General features: G+C 27.2%; 2 protein-coding genes across 2 annotated transcripts in view; one reads left to right on the forward strand and one right to left on the reverse strand.

Annotated features, from left to right (window-relative positions):
• Positions 1-1557: 1557 nt before the first annotated feature.
• Positions 1558-26342, forward strand: part of LOC119610099 (galactosylgalactosylxylosylprotein 3-beta-glucuronosyltransferase P-like) — a 42129-nt gene continuing 17344 nt past the window's right edge. The window contains exons 1-5 of the mRNA XM_037965198.1: positions 1558-1608; positions 1822-1913; positions 1998-2607; positions 22875-22920; positions 23425-23585. Of these exons, the coding sequence (XP_037821126.1) occupies positions 2485-2607; positions 22875-22920; positions 23425-23585 (330 nt within the window). The 5' untranslated portion in view covers positions 1558-1608; positions 1822-1913; positions 1998-2484. The remainder of the gene's footprint in view (positions 1609-1821; positions 1914-1997; positions 2608-22874; positions 22921-23424; positions 23586-26342) is intronic.
• LOC119610098 (protein croquemort-like) lies at positions 5140-12748 on the reverse strand. The gene is made up of 6 exons (XM_037965197.1): positions 12553-12748; positions 8791-8962; positions 6873-7178; positions 6575-6799; positions 5935-6515; positions 5140-5862 (listed from the first exon to the last, which is right to left on the reverse strand). Exons 2-6 carry the CDS (start codon positions 8938-8940, stop codon positions 5391-5393), a joined length of 1734 nt encoding a protein of 577 aa, XP_037821125.1. The 5' UTR covers positions 8941-8962; positions 12553-12748; the 3' UTR covers positions 5140-5390.

Genomic DNA, 26342 nt, shown 5'->3' on the forward strand with positions numbered 1-26342 from the left:
ATTAACCGATTAAAATTACTCGATTAATCGGTTCAAATTATTCGATTAATCGATTAAAATTATTTTATTAATCGAATAAGAAAAATTTAAAAAGGTGAATAAATGATGATAGTTAACCGGTTAATCGATTAAAATTATTCGATTAATCGAATAAAATTTAAAAAAGGAATGTTTGTTTATTTTTTGTAAAGTATTAATAAATTGAATGAAATAGTCAAAAAATTATGATAGTTAACCGATTATTCGTTTGAAATAATTCGATTAATCGATTAAAATTATTCGATTAAGGGAATAAAATATTTAAAAATATAGTTTTTGATCGTTTTTCTGTGAAAAAGAATTAAATGAATTGAAATGGTCAACAAATCATGAAAGTTAACAGATTAATCGATTAAAATTGTTCGATTAATCGAATAAACATTTTCAAAAAAGTTTTTTTTTTATGAAAAATTAATTTGTAGTTTTCGTACTACAAATTAATTTTTCATATAAGTAAAAACATTATGAAAGTTAACCGATTAATCGTTTAAAAATATTAGAATAATCGATTAAAATTATTCGATTAATCGATTAAAATTATTTTATTAATCGAATAAAAATTAAAAAAAATTGTCGTTTAAGAAAAATTTAATTATTAAATTGAAAAGGTGAATAAATGATGATAGTTAACCGATTAAAAAAAATTTTTTTTTTTTTTTTGTAAAAAATTAATAAATTAAATGAAATAGTCAAAAAATTATGATAGTTAACCGATTATTCGTTTGAAATTATTCGATTAATTTATTAAAATTATTCGATTAATCGAATAAAATTTTTAAAAATATAGTTTTTGATCGTTTTTTCTGTGAAAAAGAATTAAATACATTGAAAAGGCCAACAAATCATGAAAGTTAACCGATTAATGGAATAAAATTATTCGATTAATCGAATAAAAATTTTCAAAAAAGTTTTTTTTATGAAAAAATTAATTTGTTGTAGGAAAAAGTAATATCATTATGAAAGTTAACCGATTAATCGTTATTCGAATGAAAGTTAACCTTTTAATCGTTTAAAAATATTCAATTAATCGATTAAAATTATTCGATTACAATTATTTTATTAAGCGAATAAACAAATTGTTTTTTTAAGATAATTGTAATTACTAAAATGAAAAGGTGAAGAAATGATGATAGTTAACCGGTTAATCGATTAAAATTATTTGATTAATCGAATAAAATTTTTCAAAAATAATATTTTTTAAAAAAAAATATTTTTAAGAAAAATTAAATAAATTGTTAATAAATCTAAATGTTAAATAATTTCTACGATGTTTTTAATTACATTAGTAGTTGTTGTTTTGTGTTATGTTTTACAAAATTTTTTTTCGAATTTTAATTAAATATCATCGTAGTGTTTGATAAAAAAATTACAAAGAAATTCTATTGTTATCAGCAGCAGCAGCTGACATTGTGTTATATAGTTTGTTATCAAATTATTGTTAAATTATCAATTATTGAACTATTTTTTATACCAATAACAATATTAACTTATAAAGATCTTGGGCAAGGTTACGAGATGGCCAGACGTTCTAGATGAAAGTAGTGCAACCACACCTTTAACAAGAATTGTGTCTGTGAAAGAATTGTGTTGAAAAAAAAAAAAAATATAAATTTTATATTATTTTAATAAATGTATATATGAAGCTAAGCCGCCTTAGCGTATACTTAATTTTTTTGACATTTATTTGGAATTAATAACAATCATACGCCTTAGTGTTTAATTTGTTTGAATTTGTTGAAATCTTTAATTTAATGGCAAATTTTTTCAAATTTTTCTTTACAGAAATGTTTGTTTTAATTAAACAATTACAACGAATACTTTATATAGATGTGCCCAACTTAAGACATCTATTGAAATACTCCAAAAGACACAAGGTAAGTTTTGAACTAGAAAATATGTAAAAATTTAATTTAGATTTTTTTTAAATTTTTTTAATATTTAAAACAATTTGTTTACAGCTGTTTAAAAACAAATAATTAGCAACTAATTGCAACTTTAGCACAAAGTTTGAGAGAAAAATTTTAAAATTTTTTTTGCAAAAAAACAATCATTAGCAACTTGGCAAGAAAGTAAACTAAAACTTTAACACATTTCCCCGTTAAACTAAAAACCCAAGAGTGAGAGATTTGTAAAGCAAGAAAAACTAAAAAACAAATTACTACAAAATACTTAATTGAAGAAACGAGTAAACCTTTTTAAAACCTGAGGAAAAAAGGAAAAAAAAACTTGTTAAACTATAAACTAAACAAACAACTACAGCTTTAAATAGTCCACAAACTGGTCAGACACTAGCAGCAACATCATTATTCCACACATTCCTTTACTTAGTTAAAGCAAAACTCAACCGGACCACCACCATCATCATCATCATCAACAACAACAGCTCAGTTTAGCTCTCTTTTTTCGACCAAACGGAAACAACCAAAACAACTAAACATCTCCAACATGGCGTTAGGAAAATCCATTAAAATGTACCTGACTATATTTGTAGCCACTACTTGCATGTACATGGTACTGTATCAGTATCACATATCACGGCAACCAATGCCACAAGCCGAAATCATAAAGGTAAGTTGCACACATGTTTTCCCTACTCCTCTCAACACTAAAGCAAATTTTAAAGAAATTTTCTTAAAAAAAACAACTAGAAATTTAAAAACCACTAACCTCACTCTTTTTGCATAACACACACGGAATGTTTTAAATAAGTATTCAGCACACACAACTTGCACCTTTTATTTGCCAACAAATCTAAAATCCTTTTTTCCTTTTCCTTTTCCTTCTCCTTTCTCTTTTAAAACACCCAAACATGTTGCGAAAAACCATAGAAAGTTTGGCAATAGGAGGGGTTAAAAATGCCACAAACTACCTTAATTCTAAAACAACTAGTACACCAAACTAATTAAAATAATTACTTTTACCGGAATATGCAAAAACTATAAAAGGTTTTCTCAAAAAATATCAAATTCAGTTGTGTTTTATAAAATTTTTTAAGCAATTATAAAAGTTTATTAAACATTTTGTTTATATAGCTCGTAAAAACTAAATTCAGCTAAACAAAATTACTTCAAAACTATAAATTTCTAAAATTTTCCAACAAAATATATAATTTAGCTTCTAAAAACTTAATTCAGCTAAGCTAAATTACTTCAAAACTGTAAAATTCTAAAATTTTCCAGCAAAATATCTTATTCAGCGCCTAAGAACCTAATTCAGCTGTGTTTTTCCTTTATTCAGCTAAGTAAATTACTTCAAAACTATAAATTTCTAATAAAATTTACAATTCAGCTCCTAACAACTCAATTCAGCTGAGGCATTTAACAATTCAGCTAAGTAAATTATTACATAACTATAAAATTCTAAAATTTTTTTAGCAAATTTCCAATTCAGCTAGCATAATATGCAATTCAGCTAGCTTAAAGTGCTATTCAGCTAAGTTATTTTGATGTAATGTAAGAAAATTATAAGTTTTATAATAAAATTTTTAATTCAGCTGCTGTTAAACACAATTCAGCTTGTTATTTGTGTATTTAAATTAAACAAAACACTGTTAAATTTAAAAAAATCTTAATTCAGCTAAGTAAATTACCACAAAACTATAAAATAATTTAATTTTCTAATAAAATACCAATTCAATGCAATGACTTTGTTGGCATAAATATCCCATTCAGCGAGCTGCAAATGCAATTCAGCTGAAGAATTTTAGAAAAATAGTTAAAAAATAATAAATTTATAGCAAAATTTTACATTCAGCTGGACTCATTTACAATTCAGCTGAATAATTATTATAAATTCAGCTAACAAATTAAAGTCTAGTCTATAGTCTAGTCTATAGTCTAGTCTATAGTCTAGTCTATAGTCTAGTCTATAGTCTAGTCTATAGTCTATAGTCTAGTCTATAGTCTAGTCTATAGTCTAGTCTATAGTCTAGTCTATAGTCTAGTCTATAGTCTAGTCTATAGTCTAGTCTATAGTCTAGTCTATAGTCTAGTCTATAGTCTAGTCTATAGTCTAGTCTATAGTCTAGTCTATAGTCTAGTCTAGTCTAGTCTAGTCTATAGTCTAGTCTATAGTCTAGTCTATAGTCTAGTCTATAGTCTAGTCTATAGTCTAGTCTATAGTCTAGTCTATAGTCTAGTCTATAGTCTAGTCTATAGTCTAGTCTATAGTCTAGTCTATAGTCTAGTCTATAGTCTAGTCTATAGTCTAGTCTATAGTCTAGTCTATAGTCTAGTCTATAGTCTAGTCTATAGTCTAGTCTATAGTCTAGTCTATAGTCTAGTCTATAGTCTAGTCTATAGTCTAGTCTATAGTCTAGTCTATAGTCTAGTCTATAGTCTAGTCTATAGTCTAGTCTATAGTCTAGTCTATAGTCTAGTCTATAGTCTAGTCTATAGTCTAGTCTATAGTCTAGTCTATAGTCTAGTCTATAGTCTAGTCTATAGTCTAGTCTATAGTCTAGTCTATAGTCTAGTCTATAGTCTAGTCTATAGTCTAGTCTATAGTCTAGTCTATAGTCTAGTCTATAGTCTAGTCTATAGTCTAGTCTATAGTCTAGTCTATAGTCTAGTCTATAGTCTAGCTATAGTCTAGTCTATAGTCTAGTCTATAGTCTAGTCTATAGTCTAGTCTATAGTCTAGTCTATAGTCTAGTCTATAGTCTAGTCTATAGTCTAGTCTATAGTCTAGTCTATAGTCTAGTCTATAGTCTAGTCTAGTCTAGTCTATAGTCTAGTCTATAGTCTAGTCTATAGTCTAGTCTATAGTCTAGTCTATAGTCTAGTCTAGAGTCTAGTCTATAGTCTAGTCTATAGTCTAGTCTATAGTCTAGTCTATAGTCTAGTCTATAGTCTAGTCTATAGTCTAGTCTATAGTCTAGTCTATAGTCTAGTCTATAGTCTAGTCTATAGTCTAGTCTATAGTCTAGTCTATAGTCTAGTCTATAGTCTAGTCTATAGTCTCTATAGTCTAGTCTATAGTCTAGTCTAGTCTAGTCTATAGTCTAGTCTACAGTCTAGTCCATAGTTAGTTAGTCTAAAGTCTAGTCTCTAATATAATCAAAATTTTGTCCGTCGTTACTGAAATTTGTTAAGACTCACCTTTTTATCGTGCTCGAGATTAATCACAACTATTTTATTATAAAATCTCACAAATTAATATGTGATAATATTGATATGTATGTGTATGTGTGTATATTTACAATTTAAGGAGTATTTTACTTAAAACCACCTCTTAATAAAAAACTATATCAGGCTATAATTCAGCTAAAGCTGAATTAAACCTCATTTAAACTAGAAATGTCTATATTTAAATGACTTTAATACTTAACTAACTACTATAAGTAAAATCTATCAACTTTTATTTCCGATATGATCAACCATTGTCTCTAACTCTTGCTCAAACTCCTCTCGCTGATTATCGTCTAGACATGAATTTAACGCCTCGCTCTCATCCAACTGAGATATGATAACCGGTAAACTGCGGCGTGGATGTGAAATGTATAGGAGTGTGGGAAAATTAGGAGGTAAACTATATAAAGAATCGCGCGTCTTGAAGTCTTTCTGTTTACTACTGTAATCCTCATCATCATCGGCCAAGGTGTTGATTTGCATGTGATGAGTATAACGTTTATTCCACATGCGTTTCAGGGGCTGCCAGATAAAGAAGAGAAGGGATATGAAGATTATAGAGGCACCAAAGATATGACAATACAGTTGAAGGTTGTTCATGATTCTGAGTAATAGGGCGGATTTTTTAGAAATGCGCATATGCATGTCGAACCAAAAGATAGGGAAAAGCATGCGGCGTGTGTTTTGATAAGATCTAGAGGGAGAGAGGGGTAAAATTTAAGACATTTAGCTTCAAACGATTTCAGTTTAAATGATCAGTTATTACCTTATATGAGAACTGGGCTGTATGTAGAAATTCAATTGCAAACGGCCCTTAAGTTCCAACATAAATCCCGTTCGAGGATCCAAGACGGCCGTAGTTAAATGTTTATCTGACTCCGGTTTCATACCGTCTATTTTGGAGGCATAGAAAGGATCAGCATCCAAAAAATGAGGATTTGATATGAAAACGGGTAGACCAAACCAACAACCCGATATATTTACAGCACCATAGGGTAAACATTCGCCATTACAAAAACATTCATTAGCAGGATTTAAGGTACCATTATCGAAAGTATTTGGTGAGATTATATAACGATAACCCTTAATACCCTCTACCATGTACTCGTCAACATAATCCAAGTTGATGGTTCGACAAAAATCCGAGAAAAAATACTGTATTGATTCATTCTTTTTGAGATTAGTTTTCTGGAATTCACCCGCTGATCCCTTGACGGATGAACAGGCTTGGGGTAAAGGTTCAGAATAGTTTTTACCCTTCCACAAAACTATTTGACCAAATTCATCCATATTGCCCGCGCCAGTGCTAATAGTGTGAGTGCCCAATAAATCAGTGCTGCCATTGCGCTGTAGAGGATTCAAATATAATTATGTATGTCGCAGCTATTAGTGATAACTGTACTTACACCATATATAAAACCTATACGATCCCAGGGTACAAATATACCCATTGAACTGCGAAAGGAGGAGGGAAATATTGACAATAAATTCACTATATTATCCTCAAAACCCTTAAAGAAAAACTCCTCTGCCGTATGTTTCCAAACAATACCATTTTTATATAATCTCAAAGCCATATCCACTACGGCCCGTTTCACATAGTTCCAATCGCGGGTTTTCGAAGCGGCCGCCTAAACATTTGGTATTAAGAATATTTAATAATACAAAATTTTTAACTCATCTCTCTTTCTCTTAATTACTCACCACCAGCAAACCATTCACTGTCACCAATTTATCCTCCAAAGGCCTTTCACTTTTGGTCTCATCGAAATAGTACCAATGTTTTTTACCATAGTCCACGGTATTATTTTCAGGATGCCATTGAAAAATTTCTTTTTTAGGTATTTCTAGAAAACTATATGGACCCACTTCCTCAACTTTAGGTTTCACTTTGGTTTTATAAAAATCTTCAGAATTAGTCCAGTTAAAGAAGTGAATGTCTATGGTAACATTGACATCGGGACTTAACCACATATCCACAATTTTATTACCGGGACGTAGGATCATGTACTGGAAAAATATAAAAAAAAATTAAATTTTCTTAAGTCTAAAATCTGGCTTCTTTCGTGGTCTAGACTGTAGTCTAGTTATCAACTTTAGTTCGGTAAAAAGTCTGGTCTATGGTCTGGTCCCTAGTGTAGACTATAGTCTGGTCTCTAGTCTAGATTATAGTCTGGTATATAGTCTAGACTACAGTCTTTTCTCTAGTCTAGACTTTAGTCTTTTCTCTAATTTAGACTATAGTGTGGTTTCTAGTGTGGATTATAGTCTGGTCTGTAGTGTAGACTATAGTCTGATCTATAGTCTTGGTTATAGTCGGGACTATAGTCTAGACTATAGTCTGGTTTATAGTCTAGGCTATAGTCGTGACTATAGTCCATACTATGGTCTAGACTATAGTCGGGACTATAGTCTATACTATAGTCTAGTCTATAGTGTAGACTATAATCTGGTCTATAGTCTAGTCTATAGCTTAGTCTATATTATAGTCTATAGTTTGAGCTATAGTCTAGTTTATTGTGTAGGCTATAGTCTGTTCAATATTCTAGGCTATAGTCTGGTCCATAGTCTGGTTCATAGTCAAGACTACAGTCTTGTCTATATTCTAGACTGTAGTCTGATCCATAGTCAAGACTATAGTCTGGTCCATAGTCAAAACTACAGTCTTGTCTATAGTCTAAACTATAGTCTGGTCAATAGTTTAGACTATGGTCTGGTCTATAGTCTATACTACTATAGTCTGGTCTATAGTCTATACTACTATAGTCTGGTCTATAGTCTAGACTATAGTCTGGTCTATATTCTAGACTATAGTCTGGTCTATAGTCTAGACTATAGTCTAGTCTATAGTCTAGACTATAGTCTAGTCTATAGTCTAGACTATAGTCTGGTCTATAGTCTAGACTATAGTCTGGTCTATAGTCTGGACTATAATCTGGTCTATAGTCTGGATTATAGTCTGGTCTATAGTCTAGACTATAGTATAGTCAATAGTCTAGACTATAGTATAGTCAATAGTCTAGACTATAGTATAGTCAATAGTCTAGACTATAGTATAGTCAATAGTCTAGACTATAGTATAGTCAATAGTCTAGACTATAGTATAGTCAATAGTCTAGACTATAGTATAGTCAATAGTCTAGACTATAGTATAGTCTATAATCTGGAATATAGTTTGGTCCATAGTCTAAACTATAGTCTGGTCTGGTTTATACTATAGTCTGGTTTATTGTCTAGACTATAGATTGGTCTTTAGTCTACTCTATAGTCTGGTCTATAGACTGTTCTATTGTCTGGTCGTTAGACTAGTCTATAGTCTTGTCTTTAGTGGACTATAGTCTGGATTATATTCTGGACCGTTGTCTGATCTTTAATTTAATCTCCAATCTAGACTATAGTCTCGTTTATAGTCTGGGCTCTGATCTGTTCTAAAGCCTCGACTCTAGCTGACTTATAATTTAGAGTATATTCTGGTCCATTGCCTAGACTACAGTATGGTCCAGAGTCTAGTCTATAGTCAGGACCGTAGTCTGGTCTACAGTTTATATTGAAGTCAGATCTATAGTCTTGAACAAAGTTTGAAATGTAGTCTGTTCTTCAGTCAGCTTTATTAAATACTTACACTGTCTATAAAACGATTAACGAATATTTTCGAAAATACCGTACAGAATACACCCACTAAAGCTAAAAATATGACAAATAAAACCGTCAAATATTTGACATATTTCCTTGTCGACTTGATCATCAATCTGGGAGAACGTTTCGGCATCATTAACAGTTATAAATTATTAAGACTAAAATGAAAGATAAAACAATAAATCTAGAGATAATTTAAAATTTGTAATAAATCTCTTGGTAGTCAAGGGGATTTTTGTTTTAATTTTTTTATTTTTTCAAAAAAGGTGTTAAAGGTTAAATTTGTTTATATATGAATTTTATTTTATTGCATTTTTAATTAGATCTAAATAAACAACTTTAAGAAAATAATAAAAAAAATAAAATTAAGTTAGTCGTACTATGAACAAAATTATTAGTATAATGACAGCAAAACAGTAATAATAACAGCTCGTTAAAAAGATCACAATTTACACATTATTAGTTATAAGTAGTATATAGTAGAATTTTTTAAAAAAAATTTTTTAATTTTAATAACACTTTTTTGTTTAACCTTTTTTGTCGTCTTTAATGATCAGTAGTAACTGATTGTTATTAACATTTAAATTATTATTTAAACAAATATTATACATACAGATAACATCAAACTATATGTATGTAAGTATTTATAACATGTTTTTTTTTATGATCGAACTGCAGACAACTTACGAAATGCATACGATATTATGCACAAAATAAGTGATTGAATGAATGAATGCATTATGATAATTATTATGCTAATAATGTGTTAAAAGGGTTTTGAAAATAATTACCACAAAACACATTATTAAACGGTTCAATTAAGGTCAATTATTAATAATTGTTCTAGATTAAACAGTGGACAGGTTTTTCTACAAAATTCTGGGTTTTCTTTCTTCCTTAATCGATTAATCGAATTATTTTAATCGATTATTCGAATAATGTTATGCATTACTCCGATAAACAAAAATTAAATCATGTAAGATGTGAGTTTTTCTTAAATTTTTAATAGATTATTCGAATAATTTTATTCGATTATTCGAAAATTTTTTAATCGATTAAAAGTTTTTTACAATTGATATAAAAATATATAAATTTTATTCGAATAACCGAATAATTTTAATCGATTATTCGGAAACCGAATAATCGTATAATTTTTATATTTTATTCAAATAATTCAAATTCTGGAGTCAAAAGAAAATTTTTACCGATTAATCGGATAATTTTAATCGATTATTCAAATAATTTTTATTCGATTCATCATTTATTTTGAAATTGTTCACTTAATTTTGAGAAAAATATGTTAATTTTATTCGCTTAACCAAAAAAAAATTAAACGATTATTCGAATAAACTTTATTGATTATTCGAATAATTCTAATATTTTTTTTTAATTATCAATATAAGCAGCAAAAACCAGATTTTTAACAATAACGAAAATTTTATAATATTTTTTATCGATTAATCGGATAATTTTAATCGATTATTCGAATAATTTTTTAATCGATTAACATTACAATTAATTTTTAGATTGATTAACCTGATTTACAGAAAAAAAAATTTAATTGTATTCGGTTAACCAGAAAATTTTAATCGATTATTCGAATAAATTTTATAGATTATTCGAATAACTTTAATAATTTTTTTAAATTATCAAAATAAGTTGCAAAAGCAAGACCTTTAATAATAACGAATATTTTATAATATTTTCAACCGATTAATCCTATAATTTTAATCGATTATTCGAATAATTTTTTAACGATTAATCGAATTATTTATTTTTTCAATTGTTTACTTGATTTACAGAAAATATGCTAATTTTTGTTAGATTATTCGAATAATTTTAACCGATTATTCGAATAAATTTTGTTGATTATTCGAATATTTTTTTTAATTATCAAAATAAGTTTTAAAAACTAGATATTAAATAATAAAGAAAATTTTATAATATTTTTAACCGATTAATCATATAATTTTAATCGATTATTCGAATAATTTTATAACGATTAATCGGACTATTTATCTTTTAAATTGTTTACTTGATTTAAAGAAAAAATATTAATTTTTACTAGATTATTCGAATAATTTTCATCTATTATTCGAATAATTTTTTTCGATTATTCGAGTAATTTATTTAAATTATCAAAATAAGTTGCAAAAACAAGACTTGATATGATAACGAAAAATTTTAAATATTTTTTACCGATTAATCGGATAATTTTAATCGATTATTCGAATAATTTTTTAACGATTAATCGGATTATTTATTTTTAAATTGATTTACAGAAAATATGTTAATTTTATTTGGATAACCGGATAATTTTAAACGATTATTCAAATAAATTTTATTATTTATTCGAATAATTTTAATTTATTTTTTCAATAAATCAGTTCAATAACAATATTTTGAATAAATAAATAAATTATTCGGATAATTTTAATCGATTATTAGAATAATATTAATCGATTATTCGAATAATATTAATCGATTATTCGATTAATAGGATAATTTATATTTGATGTTTCACTTGATTTGTGTTAAACCCACTCGACTAACCAGATAATTTTAATCGATTATTCGAATAACATTTTAACGTGTCTTCGAATAATTCTTATATATTATTTTAGCGATCAAAATAGTCCTAAACAATTTGTGATAAAAATTTGGATCGATTAATCGAATAATTTTAATCGTTTAATCGGATAATTTTAATCGAATAATTTTAACTCGATAAATCTGATCATTTTTTACTAATTAAATACATTTAAAGATAATGTTTTTATAAATAAACAATTTTTGCTAGAAATTTTAGTCGATTAATCGGTTAATTTTAAGCGATTAATCGGATATTTTAATCGAATAATTTTTAATTTGACTAATGTGAAAATTTCTCTCTATTTAATTAAATTTATTTATAGAAAATTTCTTCATTTTATTCGTTTGCATTTTAATCGATTATTCGTATAACTTATTCGTATAACTTTAATCGTTAAAGAATGTTAATGATTTTTTCTAATGAAAATCCAATTTTTTTATAATTAAACGATTTAAAAAGATATTTCGTATCAATGAAAAAGTTATACAAATAATCGGATAATTTTATTCGTTTAATCGGTTAATTTTAGAAAATTGTTCGATTTTTTTTTTTTTTTTTTTTATAATTTTATTAAAAAGAGTAATATCAAACAAAATCAGCATAAACATTTATTTTTTTAATAAAAAATTCACTTTATGTGAAAATTTTATTCGGTTAATAATTCGAATAATTTTAATCGTTTTATTCAAATATATTGTTTATATATAATTTTAAAATTTTTCCAATATTTTGATTTACACTAAGCATAAAAATATTTTTTTTTAATTTTAATCGATTATTCGAATAATTTTTTATCCGTTAATCGTATAACTTTAATCGATTATCTTAATTTTTTTTAATTTACAATAGACATTTAATTTAGAAAGAGTTATTTATCTAGTTATTTAACAAAAAGTAAATTTGAATATCCGGATAATTTTAATCGAATAATTTTTAAATTTTATTTTATTATTTTTAACCAAAAATTAAATTCTTCATGAATAATTTTTTAACAAAGCACTGACAAATTTAAACCGAAATTTATTCGTTGTTTTAAATAATTTATTCGTAGTTTTATAACCGTTATTTTCAAAAAGGATATAAATCAAACTTATTTTTTCGATAATTTTTTTTATAAATATAGAGATTTTCTTTCTCCTTCACAATTTTACTCACTTTTAGAAAAAAATAAAACACTTTTCATATACAATTTAAAAGATTTATTAAAATCAAGTTTACTATTAATAAATAAAACAATTATTTTTTATTTTTAAATTAGAATTGTTATTAAAAACTTGTGCGCGATCGCGTAAACTTAAGTTAATGCGACTGTTCTCGTCAACGTCTTAAATTAAACTTTTCAACAATTAGCCGACGCATATTAACAAATAGTCTTTTCTAAAACTGTACTTATAGCAATAAAACCATTTTATTTCCTTCTTTTGCAACAAATGCCGGTTGGTAGTAGGCAGGTCAATCAGTTCAAAACAATAGAATTGCATTAAAAAGGGTTTAACCCTTAAACTAAACACAAGTATGATTAAGGGTTAAAAGTTTGGAGTTTTTTAAAAAGGAATTTTAAAACTATTTAAATATAAAGGGAAAGATGGACAGACATTTATTAAGGAACAATTTCCGTAAGTATCTCAACAGCTATTTTCCAAATTATTTAATTAATCGTTTTAAAGTAATCGATTAAAATTATTCGGTTTAAATTTTCAAAATATGCGAAATATTGTTTAAACAAGTTAAACTAATTGTAAATATAATAGGAAAACTAAAGAAAATGATTTAATAATCAATTAATCGAATAAAATGAAAATTTATTTTTATTTTATTCCATTAAAGATTTTCTAAATTTCCTGAAAGAAAGAAAATAAATTATTGTTCGATTAAAATTATTCGATTAATTCTTAATTAGAAAAATAATTGTTCGTTTAACTAAAAATTATTCGTTTAATTAAAAATTATTCGATTAATTAAAAATTATTCGATTAATCGTTTGAGAAATAAAAAAAAATTTTGAAATTAATACAATTTTCTCTTATTTATTGAAGACCTTAAAAAATTAAATAAAAATATTTATTACTCGATTAAAATTATTCGACTAATCGATTAAAATTAACCGATTAATCGATTAAATATTTAGATAAAATAATTTTTTCTAGCTAGAAAGTTATTTTTAGTTGGATTTTGATAATTTGACTAATATTAAAAAATTATTCGAATAATCGAATAAAATTAATCGAATAATCGATTAATATTAACCGAATAATCGATTAGAATCATTCGTAAAAGTATTTACAAAATATTCGTTTAAAATACTCTAATGATAAAATTATAAAATTATTTTTACAAAATCTTGTATTTTGAGGCTAAGATTAAAGGTTTGATTTAAGTTTTAAGTAAACATACATATATTCGAATAATCGATTAATTTTAAGCGATTATTCGATTAAAATTATTTTAAAACCGAAAACTATGCGATTAAAAATATTCTAAGGATAAAAATATTAACTTTAATTCGTTTATTCGAATGAAATTATCCGATTAATCGATTAATGTTTCTCAAAATTGTGTATTTTGATAAAAATTTTGCTCATTGATTATATATTAAGGTTTGATTTAAATGGTGTGTAAAAATATATTCGAATAATCGATTAATTTAAAGCGATTATTCGATTAAAATTATTCGGTTATTCGATTAAATTTAAAAAAATATATAAAATTATTTTTTTAAAATTATTCTAACGATAAAATTATAAATTTTAATTCGGTTATTCGTAGAAAATTATCCGATTAATCGATTAATTTTTTTCAAAATAAAAACTTGGCTTTTTGGTTATTTATTAATGTTTGATTTAAATTTTATGTAAACATATATTCTTAGAATCGATTAATTTTATGCGATTATTCGAATAAAATTATTCGGTTATTCGATTAAATGTTTAACAAAGTGAAATTATTCATTTAAAAGTACTCTTACGATAAAATTACTACTTTTAATTTGGTTATTCTTAGAAAATTATCCGATTAATCGATTAAAATCTTGTATTCGAATAATCGATTATTCGGTTATTCGATTAAATTTCTAAAAATCTTAAATTATTCCATTAAAAATACTCAAACGTTAAAATTATGACATTTAATACGGTTATTCGTAGAAAATTATCCGAATATTTTTCAAAATCTTGTATATTAATAAAAACTTAGCTTTTAGCTTATTTATTAAGGTTTGATTTAAGTTTTATGTAAAAATATATTCGAATAATCGATTAATTTAAAGCGATTATTCGATTAAAAATATGCGATTAATCGATTAAACGTTTTCTTTTAAATCTTATATTTTAATAAAAAAAATAATTGATTGAAGTTTTAGGTAATAATTTATTCGAATAATCGATTAAATTGCAGAGATTAATCGATTAAAATTAATCGGTTACTCGATTTATTTTTTTTTTAATTTTCTTTGTTAATGATTAAAAAAATTTTAATTATTTTAATCGATTAAAATTATTCGATTAATCGATTAAAATTATCCGAATAAAAATTTTTGAAATTTTTTTTTCAATGAAAAAATTAAATAAAAAAATAGTTTGCTTATTTATTAAGGTTTGTTTTAAATTTTATGTAAAAAGATATTCGAATAATCGATTAATTCAAAGCGATTATTCGATTAAAATATACGATTAATCGATTAAACACTTTTTTTAAACTTTCGATTAAAATTATTCGATTAATCGATTAAAATTATCCGAATAAAAAATTTTCCAAAAATGTTTTTAAATGAAAAAATTAAATAAAAAAGAAAATAAATTGTTTGTTGTAAGGAAAACTGCTAAATGTCTTCATTAATTAAAAACATAAAGCTAATCTAGCGTGTTAAAGGAGGTTTAAATGTTTTTTTGTGAAAACAACGTGCAATTGCCAGTTGTTTTAAACAACATTATTATTAATTTGTATATTATTTCAAATTACATTAAAATTAACAACAAATTATTAGTTTAAAAGTTTTAATTAAAACAATATAGTCTTTGTAAAATTAAAACTATATAAAAATTCAATGAAAAACTAGTTTTTTTTTAACAAAAAAAAAATCATTTATAATGGCAGATAGCAAACGAATACGCTGAGACGACCGAACGACAAGTCAAAGAGATGTTGACCCCGTTAACTCAACATAAAATTAAACTGATTAATTTAATTCTTTGCAGTGAACTTGATCAGTATATAGAACTGCAGAAAGCTATATAGTTAAACAGATAGTGCACTTAAATAGTTCAGTACATGATCTAAATACATATATATTTTTTTCTAAATCTAGTTAGAAAAATTGACGTTATAACCATTATTGTTATTCTATGACAATTAGTCGCGCGATTTAAATCGGAAATTGATAATTTGAATAAGAAATGAGTTTGAAAAAAAAAAAACAGTTCTACTGTTAACGATCGGTAAAATGACGATAGTTTTCTATATAGAATGGTTCACTAGATACTAGATACTTGTTGGTTCTACTAGATACGAGAAAAAACTATAATTACGCACTGAGTAAACGATCTCAAGTTTTTTCTTGAAAATTCTTTTATTTGATTACGTCGCTAAAGTAATTTAAAACAATCAATTTCCCTATTAACACTTTAAATATTAGGGTTGTACTATTTTAAAACCATTTCCTACAAAACTCGAAAAGTTTTCCACCCTTTTCCAATTTAATTCCATAGTTTTTTCCCTACAACTTCAACAAATCCCAAAAAAACAAATTTATAAAAATAATTTAAACAAATTAAAATAAAATTTCTAATTAATTAAATTGTTACAAATTCCATATTTATATTTTCAAAAGGTTTTTGAACTTTTTAAATGAATCATTTTATCATTAATCTGTGCTGTAAGTGCAATGTTTTATTTTTTTGTAATGCTGACTAGATGAAACTATATAATACATATGTTCTATAAAATAATTAATTATCATAAAAAAATTAACAACAATTAATATGGTTAAGTAATTTTCTCTTTATCTAAAGTCTAACTTATAGTAAATAAATAGAAAGTAATAGTTTGGAATATTTTCTATCATAACTTATTTATAGTAAACAAGTTATTAGTACCTAATAAAAACAAATAAATTTCTTTATTCATCACTATAACGAAACAAAAAAAACTGGGTCGGTGTCAGCTTAAATTGATCTTTTCAGATTAATAGTAGTAAAAAAGGTTATCCACCTTAAGGAATTTTTATAAAAACAAATAAAAATAGAAAAAAAAAGTTATTTTAAAGGGAAACACGTTTTGTCATTAAAACCGCTATTAAATATCTTATTATTATCTAGGCTATATAATAGGCTTTATTTCAGACTATAGTCTGGATGAATACTGGACAATAGACTGAATATTATAAGGACTATAAACTTACTTGAATCTGGTTAAAATAACTATAGTCTGAACAATAGACTGAATTTAGGCTGGACTATAAACGGACTATAGTCTGGACCACAGACTGACTATAGTCTGGGCTATATACTGACTATAGTCTGGACTATAGACTAATTATAGTCTGGACTATAGATTGACTGTAATCTGAACTTTAGACTGACTATAGTCTGGTCTATAGACTACCTATAATCTGGACTATAGAATAACTATATTCTGAACTATAGACTGAATTTAAGCTGGACTACAAACGGACTATAGTCTGGACTGTAGACTGACTATAGTCTAGAGACTGACTTTGTCTGGACTTTAGTCTAACTATAGTCTGGTCTATAGATTCACCATAATCTTGAGTTATGATTGACTATTATCTGCACTATAGACCCAATATACGCTGGACTGACTATAGACTGTCTATAGTCAGTATTATAGACTGAATGTAGTCTGGACTATAGATTGACTACATATAGACTATAGTCTGGTCTATATATAGACTTTAGTCTAGACTATAGACTGCCTATAGTCTGAACCTTAGACTGACTATAATCTGGACTATAAACTGTCTATAATCTGTACTATAGATTGACTAACATCTGGGATACAGTCAAACTATTGTCTGAACTATACACTGAATGTAGCCTATAGACTGCCTATAGTCCGGACTACAGACCGACTATAGCCTGGAATAAAGACTGAATATAGTCTGGACTATAGACTAATGATAGTTTGGACTATAGATTGGCAATAGTCTGGACTTTAGACTACCTATAATCTGGACTTTAGATGTATAATATTCGGTCTGTACTATAGACTAAATAGATAGACGGACTATAGTCTGGACTATAGAGTGACTATCGTCTATACTATAGCATGGACTATAGACGGACAATAGACTTACTATAGTCTGGACTATTGTCCGGACAATAGTCTAGAATGTAGACTGATTAGAGTATGTACAATAGTCTAGACTATAGACTGGCTATTGCCTGGACAATAGACTGCCTATAGTCTAAACCATAGGTTGACTATAGTCTGGACTACACACTGACTATAGTCCAGACTATACTTAGTCTGTAGTCTGGACTATAGACTAATTATAGTCTGCACTATAGATTTACTATAGTCTGAACTATAGACTGAATTTAGGCTGGACTATAAATAGACTAACCATAGTCTGGACTATAGACTGAATATAGGCTGGACTATAGACAGACTAGTCTGCACTTCAGTCTGGCAATAGTCTAGTCTATAGATTCACCATAATCTTGACCTATGACTTACTATTGTCTGCACTATAGACTGAATATAGGCTAGACTATATACTGACTATATCCTGGACTATAGACTGACCATAGTCTGGGCTATAGACTGAATTTAGTCTGGAATATAATCTGGTCTATAGATTGACTATATATTGGCTATAGTCTAGTCTATAGATAGACAATAGTCTGGACTGCAGATTGACTATAGTCTGGACTGCAAACTGACTATAGTCTGGACTATAGACTGACTATAGCCTAGAGACTGACTTTAGTCTTGACTATAGACTTACTATAGTCTGGGCTATAGACTGAATATAGGCTGGACTATAGACAGACTATAGTCTGGACGTTAGTATGACTATAGTCTGGTCTATAGATTCACCATAATCTTGACTTTGTCTGCACTATAGTCTGAACTATAGACTATAAACTGAATATAGTCTGGACTATAGTCTGGTCTATAGATTGACTATAGTATGGACTGTAGACTAACTATATTCTGCACTATTTGCAGACAATATTCTAGACAATAAATTAACTATAGTCTCTACATGGACTAACTATGTCAAGACTACCGATTGACTATATCACGACTATAATCTATACCTTTGACTGACTTCAAAAGATATACAGCTTGTTTTTCTAAAATGCAAATTTGTCTTCGTTCTTAAAAATAACGAACGAAATTGGCTTTACGTTTTTGTAACGAAAAAATAAATTTTCATGTGAGTGACAACGAAAGAGCTTTATTTTTCCATACATATATTTTTGGTTTTTAGAAAATGAATTCGTTCGTAATAAACGAAAGAAATGTCAGAAATAGACGATAGGCAAAGGCCTTTCGTTTGCCCAAAAAACAACGAAAATTTTACCAAAATACGTAATAATATGTGGCCATTTGAACCAGAATGTAATTCGCAATACAAACCTTTAAATTTCTTGAGACATTGCATACAATTTTCATGTTGTTTTTAAAAAAACATTTTTTCATAATTTCAATTTTTTTCTAAAATTATTTTATTTTTGTTTATTTTTTAAGGTTAACACCAAACACCTTATTACTACATGAAAAAATATTTAAAAATTCAGAAATGAAATACGTAGGCAATAATGTTCTGTTACGATAGAAAAAGCTCATTTCATTTTAGACATTTTTAAACGAAAACTTTGAAATGTTTTATAAAAACCTAATTTTAAACTTGATCGTAATAAAATGAAATGTTCGTGTGAGAACTAAATTGTTTTAGAAAAACAGGCTGATAATCTATTTTCTCTATAGAAAATTAGCAGTTTTCTCAAAATTACTTAATTTTAAACTTAAAGCTTTTGTCAAATGGTATTAATTTACAAAAAGAAAATCTTTAAATGTATTTTATTTTACTGTTTCCATACAACTTTCTAAACATTTCTCAACATGTTCTTCCTTGAGGGCGAATTTTTACCTTCATACAAAAATATATTTTTCCTTTTATTTTGAAGTAATACTCTTTCCCTATCCCTCTTCCCCTTTTTTCCTCTTTTGAAAAGTTATATTGTAGTACTTTTTGCCAAATACTATATCACCCACAAATGAGATGAAGTGAAAAATTAAAGAAATAAGAAAATAAATAAAAAAATTGTAGTGAATGAATGAAAGAAAACCAAAACGAAAAGAAAAAAAAAAGTATTAAATTATATTTTATGGCATCATTATATTTAAATTACGTATTCAATAAAAATTATTTACATACACTCCAATACACACACATACCAAAAGCAAATAGCACACTATCACAATGTGTACCGCAACATTTAGTCATTTAAAATACATACTTATACTTAGACTTATACTAGGGTACTCACTACTACTCACCTATTTGATAGTGTAACGTTAGTTATATATGAAATTTATAGTATTTCATATACCCAGAGATTCTTATTCGAATATTTTATTTCTAAATATTGAATTGTGAATCTATAGACTATTTTTTTTTTTTCTTTAACCAGTTAGTAGTAGAAGTGTAAGTAAGTATAAGTACTTGTAGTAGTAGTTGCTGCAATAGCAACAACATTACATATTACTACAAAATGTAACTACTATTCTTACTACTTTTTTATTTTAACATTCCTTTCCTTCTTTAAAATACATACATACATTATTCTAAAGATATTTTTGTAGACAAGGCAGATGAAAAAAAAGTTAAAGGGTGTTGAAAATTGTCTAAAAAAGTGATGAAAGTTATTTGAAACTAACAATTAGGCTATAGACAATTGAAAACTACCATTTTTAGTTCAAAAATTAAGTTTCGAAATTAAGTTCGAATTTTCGAACATGTTAAAAAATGTTTAAATTTAATCAAAGTAGAGCTAAAAAGGCATTAAAATACTTTTGCTATGAAATTTTCCACATTTTTCATGATTTCGAAATTTTCGAACTTAAGTTCGAATTTTCGAACATTGCGTAAAATATCATATTTTGAAAGATATAAGCAAAATAACTAATTACTAAGTAATTTTTCAACAAAAAAGTAAAGAAAATTTTTTGAAATTAGAATTTGGGCAATAAAACAGAATTTCGAATTTTCGAACATGTTAAAAAATGTTTAAATTTAATCAAAGTAAAGCTAAAAAAGCATTAGAACACTATTGCTATGAAATTTTCTTCATTTTTCATAATTTCGAAATTTTCGAACTTAAGTTCGAATATTCGAACATGTGCCAAAACATTATATTTTGAAAGTTCTAAGCAAAATTATTAATAATTAGCAAGTTTTTCATGGTTCTACTAAAGAAAATTCAATTTTGAATTTCAAAATCTTATTTTCAAATTTCGAAATTTTCAGAAAAAATTTTAAAAATTTAAATAAAACTTAATTTCAAACTAAAACTCTATAAAACACTAGTTTAGTAAATTTTTGCTTATTTTACAAAATTTCGAACATATCGAAATTTTCGAACTTAAGTTCGAATTTTCGAACATGTGCTAAAACATCATATTTTGAAAGTTCTAAGCAAAATTATTAATAATAAGTTAATATTTCACTGTTTTATTAAAGCAAATTCAATTTCGAATTTCAAAATCATTTTTCGAATTTCGAAATTTTCAACAACAATTTTAAAAAATTTTATAAAACTCAATTTCAAACTAAAAGAACACTATAAAACACTATTTTACCTATTTTTTGGACATTTTGCATAATTTCGAAAGTTTCGAACTTAAGTTCGAAAGTTTCGAACTTTCCTAAAAAAGTTTAATTTTTCGATTTTTAAGTAAAATTCTTATTTTTTATAAATTTACTTAAGAAAATCCAATTTTGAATATAACATTTTTTTCAAATTTCCAAATTTTTTAAAAAAATTTCAAAATATTTTTTAAAATTTCAAAATTTTCCAAATTTTTTAATAAAATTAAATTTCCAACTAAAACAATATCATAACAATTCTAATTATTTTTTGCACATTTAAGATAATTTCCATAAAAATATTTAATTTTGAATTTTAAAATCTTTTTTAAAAATTAATTTCGAATTTCAAAATTTTTTAAATTTTTTTTGTAAAAATCATTCTTAAAGTATAAAAACTCTTTACATAATTTCGAAATTTTCGAACTTAAATTCGAATTTCAAAATCTTTATTTCGAATTTCAAAACTTTCGAAAATGTGTATAAAAATCGCCTTGAAAGTATAAAAACACTTTTAAACCCGATTTTGCCACTTTTTCTTAATCATTTTACATAATTACGAAATTTTCGAACTTAAGTTCGAATTTCAAAATCTTAATTTCGAATTTCTAAACTTTCCAAAGTTGTTTGAAAATGTGTATAAAATCACAATGAAAGTATAAAAATACTTTAAAACCCTATTTTGCCACTTTTTGCTCATTTAAGATAATTTCGAAATTTTCGAACTTAAGTTCGAATTTTCGAACATCCCAAAAAAAAGTTCTTTTTTTCACCTTGAAAGTATAAAAACACTTTAAAACCCTATTTTGCCACTTTTTTGATTGAGTTTACATAATTCTAAAATTTTCGAACTTAAGTTCGAATTTTCGAACATGCCAAAAAAGTTAATTTGATCATTTTTAATAATATAACTATGAATTAAGAGGTTTTTCATATTTTTTTTTTATTATAGCTAATTTCGAAATTTTCGAACTTAAGTTCGAAAATTTTAAAATTATGTAAACTAAATCAAAAAAGTGGCAAAATCGGGTTTTAAAGTGTTTTTATACTTTCAAGGTGAAAAAAAGAACTTTTTTTTGGGATGTTCGAAAATTCGAACTTAAGTTCGAAAATTTCGAAATTATCTTAAATGAGCAAAAATATGAGCGAAAATAACCTTAATATGAATATTTTACACTAAATAAGTCAAAAAATTAATAAAATTTAAATTTTCATAAATTTTTCTAAGAAATTAAAAATTTCGAATTTTCGAAAATTCAAAATTTTTAATTTCGAAATTCTGAAAAATGCTGGAAATTAAGAAATAATTTTATTAAAATAAAATATGGAGTTTACAAAATCATTTTTAGTTGTTTCAAGAATTTCGAAATTTTTTTTTTGAATTTTCGAACATGATATGTGAACCTCCGCTTAACACACCCTTTAACTGCTCAGCTACTATATACGTTTCCTATTTTTTTTTATCATACATTGAGTGATACTGATGGTATTGTATTGTAATTGTTCAAATATTTCTTCTTTTTTTTGCAAATTTTGTTTCTTTCCTCTTCTCTTTTTTCCCTTTTTTTAAATAAAAAAAACATCAAATAAATGCAAAAAAAATATAAATTATTTGTAATTTATAAAAAAAAACCCCTAACAGCATAAAGATAAATCAATTGATAAAGAGAACACTAATGGAATTGGTGGTAGTTATACTTCTTACTCCTTAAACTCCAACAACATCTCCACTTCTTCATCATCAACAATAACATCAACGTCATTGAATTCGAAGAATACATCTGTAAATGCTGTAAAATTACCAGCTTTCAATACAACATCATTAACATCAAAATCAACATCTTCCTCTTCGTTAACAGCATTATCATTATTATCATTACCAAGTCATACTACCAAACTATTTAAGAAAATGAATTTATTTTTATGGTCACCCATGTCATTGCTATCTTCTTCTTCTTCATCATCAACCTCCAAACGAGCCATATCAAAAAAATCCTCTTTAGCTTTAAAGCAACAACAAAAACCACAAATATCCTCATCATCATTATTGTCATCTAATTCATCCATTTTAAAGGATTTAAATAACACTTTAATAACTTCATCTACATCGTCTTCTACTACTACAACAACAATAACCACTTCATCAACATCAACAACAAAAACCAAAACTTCAATCTCCCCTTCATCAACAGTGGCCTCCTCCGCCTCATCATCCTCCAGGGTTACAGCTAGAACCTCCTCCACTGAACTATTACAGAAAACTAAACAGTCTAAGAACAACAACAACAACAATAGTGATAAACTGTCATCACAACAAGTTCAAGAACAACAACAACATCATCAAACATATAAGGCAAATTTAACTTTTTTTGTAATTAACTTAAATATTTTAAACATAATCTAAAGAGTCACTACTAACACCACCTACTATCGTCACCTTAAGACTTAATCGCTATCACCCGCTCAACTATATCCTAACTCACGTCCAAAAAGCTCACTTTCAAAATTTTCACTTTATTAATCACAAATTTACAAATTCACTAGTTCAAAATTATCAAGACCCTTAAAATCCAAATATTGAGATTATATATTAAATAAAAACTGACCACAGTATGGTCTATAGATTGACTATAGTCTGGACTATATACTGACCATAGTCTGCACTATAGACTGACCATAGTCTGAACTATAGTCTGGACTATAGACTGACCATAGTCTGGACTATAGTCTGGACTATAGACTGACTATAGTCTGGACTATAGACTGACTATAGTCTGGACTATAGACTGACTATAGTCTGGACTATAGACTGACTATAGTCTGGACTATAGACTGACTATAGTCTGGACTATAGACTGACTATAGTCTGGACTATAGGCTGACTATAGTCTGGACTATAGGCTGACTATAGTCTGGACTATAGGCTGACTATAGTCTGGACTATAGACTGACTATAGTCTGGACTATAGACTGACTATAGTCTGGACTATAGACTGACTATAGTCTGGACTATAGACTGACTATAGTCTGGACTATAGACTGACTATAGTCTGGACTATAGACTGAATATAGTCTGGACTATAGACTGACTATAGTCTGGACATAGACTGACTATACTCCGGACTATAGACTAACTATACTCCGGACAATAGACTAACTATACTCCGGACTATAGACTGACTATAGTCCGGACAATAGACTAACTATACTCCGGACTATAGACTGACTATAGTCCGGACTATAGACTGACTATAGTCCGGACTACAGACTGACTATAGTCCGGACTACAGACTGACTATAGTCTGGACTATAGACTGACTATAGTCCTGGACTATAGACTGACTATAGTCTGGACTATAGACTAACTATAGTCTGGACTATAGACTAACTATAGTCTGGACTATAGACTAACTATAGTCTGGACTATAGACTGACTATAGTCTGGACTATAGACTGACTATAGTCTGGACTATAGACTGACTATAGTCCGCACTATAGACTGACTATACTCCGGACTATAGACTAACTATACTCCGGACTATAGACTGACTATAGTCCGGACTACAGACTGACTATAGTCCGGACTACAGACTGACTATAGTCTGGACTATAGACTGACTATAGTCTGGACTATAGACTAACTATAGTCTGGACTATAGACTAACTATAGTCTGGACTATAGACTAACTACCCTAACTATAGTCTGGACTATAGACTAACTATAGTCTGGACTATAGACTACTATAGTCTGGACTATAGACTAACTATAGTCTGGACTATAGACTAACTATAGTCTGGACTATAGTCTGGACTATAGACTAACTATAGTCTGGACTATAGACTAACTATAGTCTGGACTATAGACTAACTATAGTCTGGACTATAGACTAACTATAGTCTGGACTATAGACTAACTATAGTCTGGACTATAGACTAACTATAGTCTGGACTATAGACTAACTATAGTCTGGACTATAGACTAACTATAGTCTGGACTATAGACTAACTATAGTCTGGACTATAGACTAACTATAGTCTGGACTATAGACTAACTATAGTCTGGACTATAGACTAACTATTGTCTGGACTATAGACTGACTATAGTCAGGACTATATACTGAATATAGTCTGGACTATAGACTGACTATAGTCTGGACTATATACTGAATATAGTCTGGACCATAGCCTGACTATAGTCTGGACTTAAAATCCAAATATTGAGATATTTAATAAAAACTCTAGACTATAGACTGACTATAGTCTGGACTATATACTGAATATAATCTGTAGACTAACTATAGTTCGGACGATCGACTAAATATAGTTGACTAAATATAGTCTGTAAAATAGACTGACTATAGTCTGAACTGTCTGGAATATAGACTGACCATAGTCTGAACTATAGACTGACTATAGTCTGTACTATAGACTGACTATAGTCTGTACTATAGACTGACTATAGTCTGTATTATAGACTGACTATAGTCTGTTTTATAGACTGACTATAGTCTGTGTTATAGACTGACTATAGTCTGTATTATAGACTGACTATAGTCTGTATTATAGACTGACTATAGTCTGGACTATAGACTGACTATAGTCTGGACTATAGATTGACTATAGTCTGGACTATAGACTTACTATAGTCTGGACTATAAACTTACTATAGTCTGGACTATAGACTTACTGTAGTCTGGACTATAGACTGACTATAGTCTGGACTATAGACTGACTATAGTCTGGACTATAGACTGACTATAGTCTTGACTATAGACTGACTATAGTCTGGACTATAGGCTGACTATAGTCTGGACTATAGACTGACTATAGTCTGGACTATAGACTGACTATAGTCTGGACTATAGACTGACTATAGTCTGGACTATAGACTGACTATAGTCTGGACTATAGACTGACTATAGTCTGGACTATAGACTGAATATAGTCTGGACTATAGACTGACTATAGTCTGGACATAGACTGACTATACTCCGGACTATAGACTAACTATACTCCGGACAATAGACTAACTATACTCCGGACTATAGACTGACTATAGTCCGGACAATAGACTAACTATACTCCGGACTATAGACTGACTATAGTCCGG

Source organism: Lucilia sericata, unplaced genomic scaffold (assembly GCF_015586225.1).
Source record: "Lucilia sericata isolate MDLA Ls3-8-SP2 unplaced genomic scaffold, ASM1558622v1 Contig001117F_arrow, whole genome shotgun sequence".
NCBI lineage: Eukaryota > Metazoa > Arthropoda > Insecta > Diptera > Calliphoridae > Lucilia > Lucilia sericata.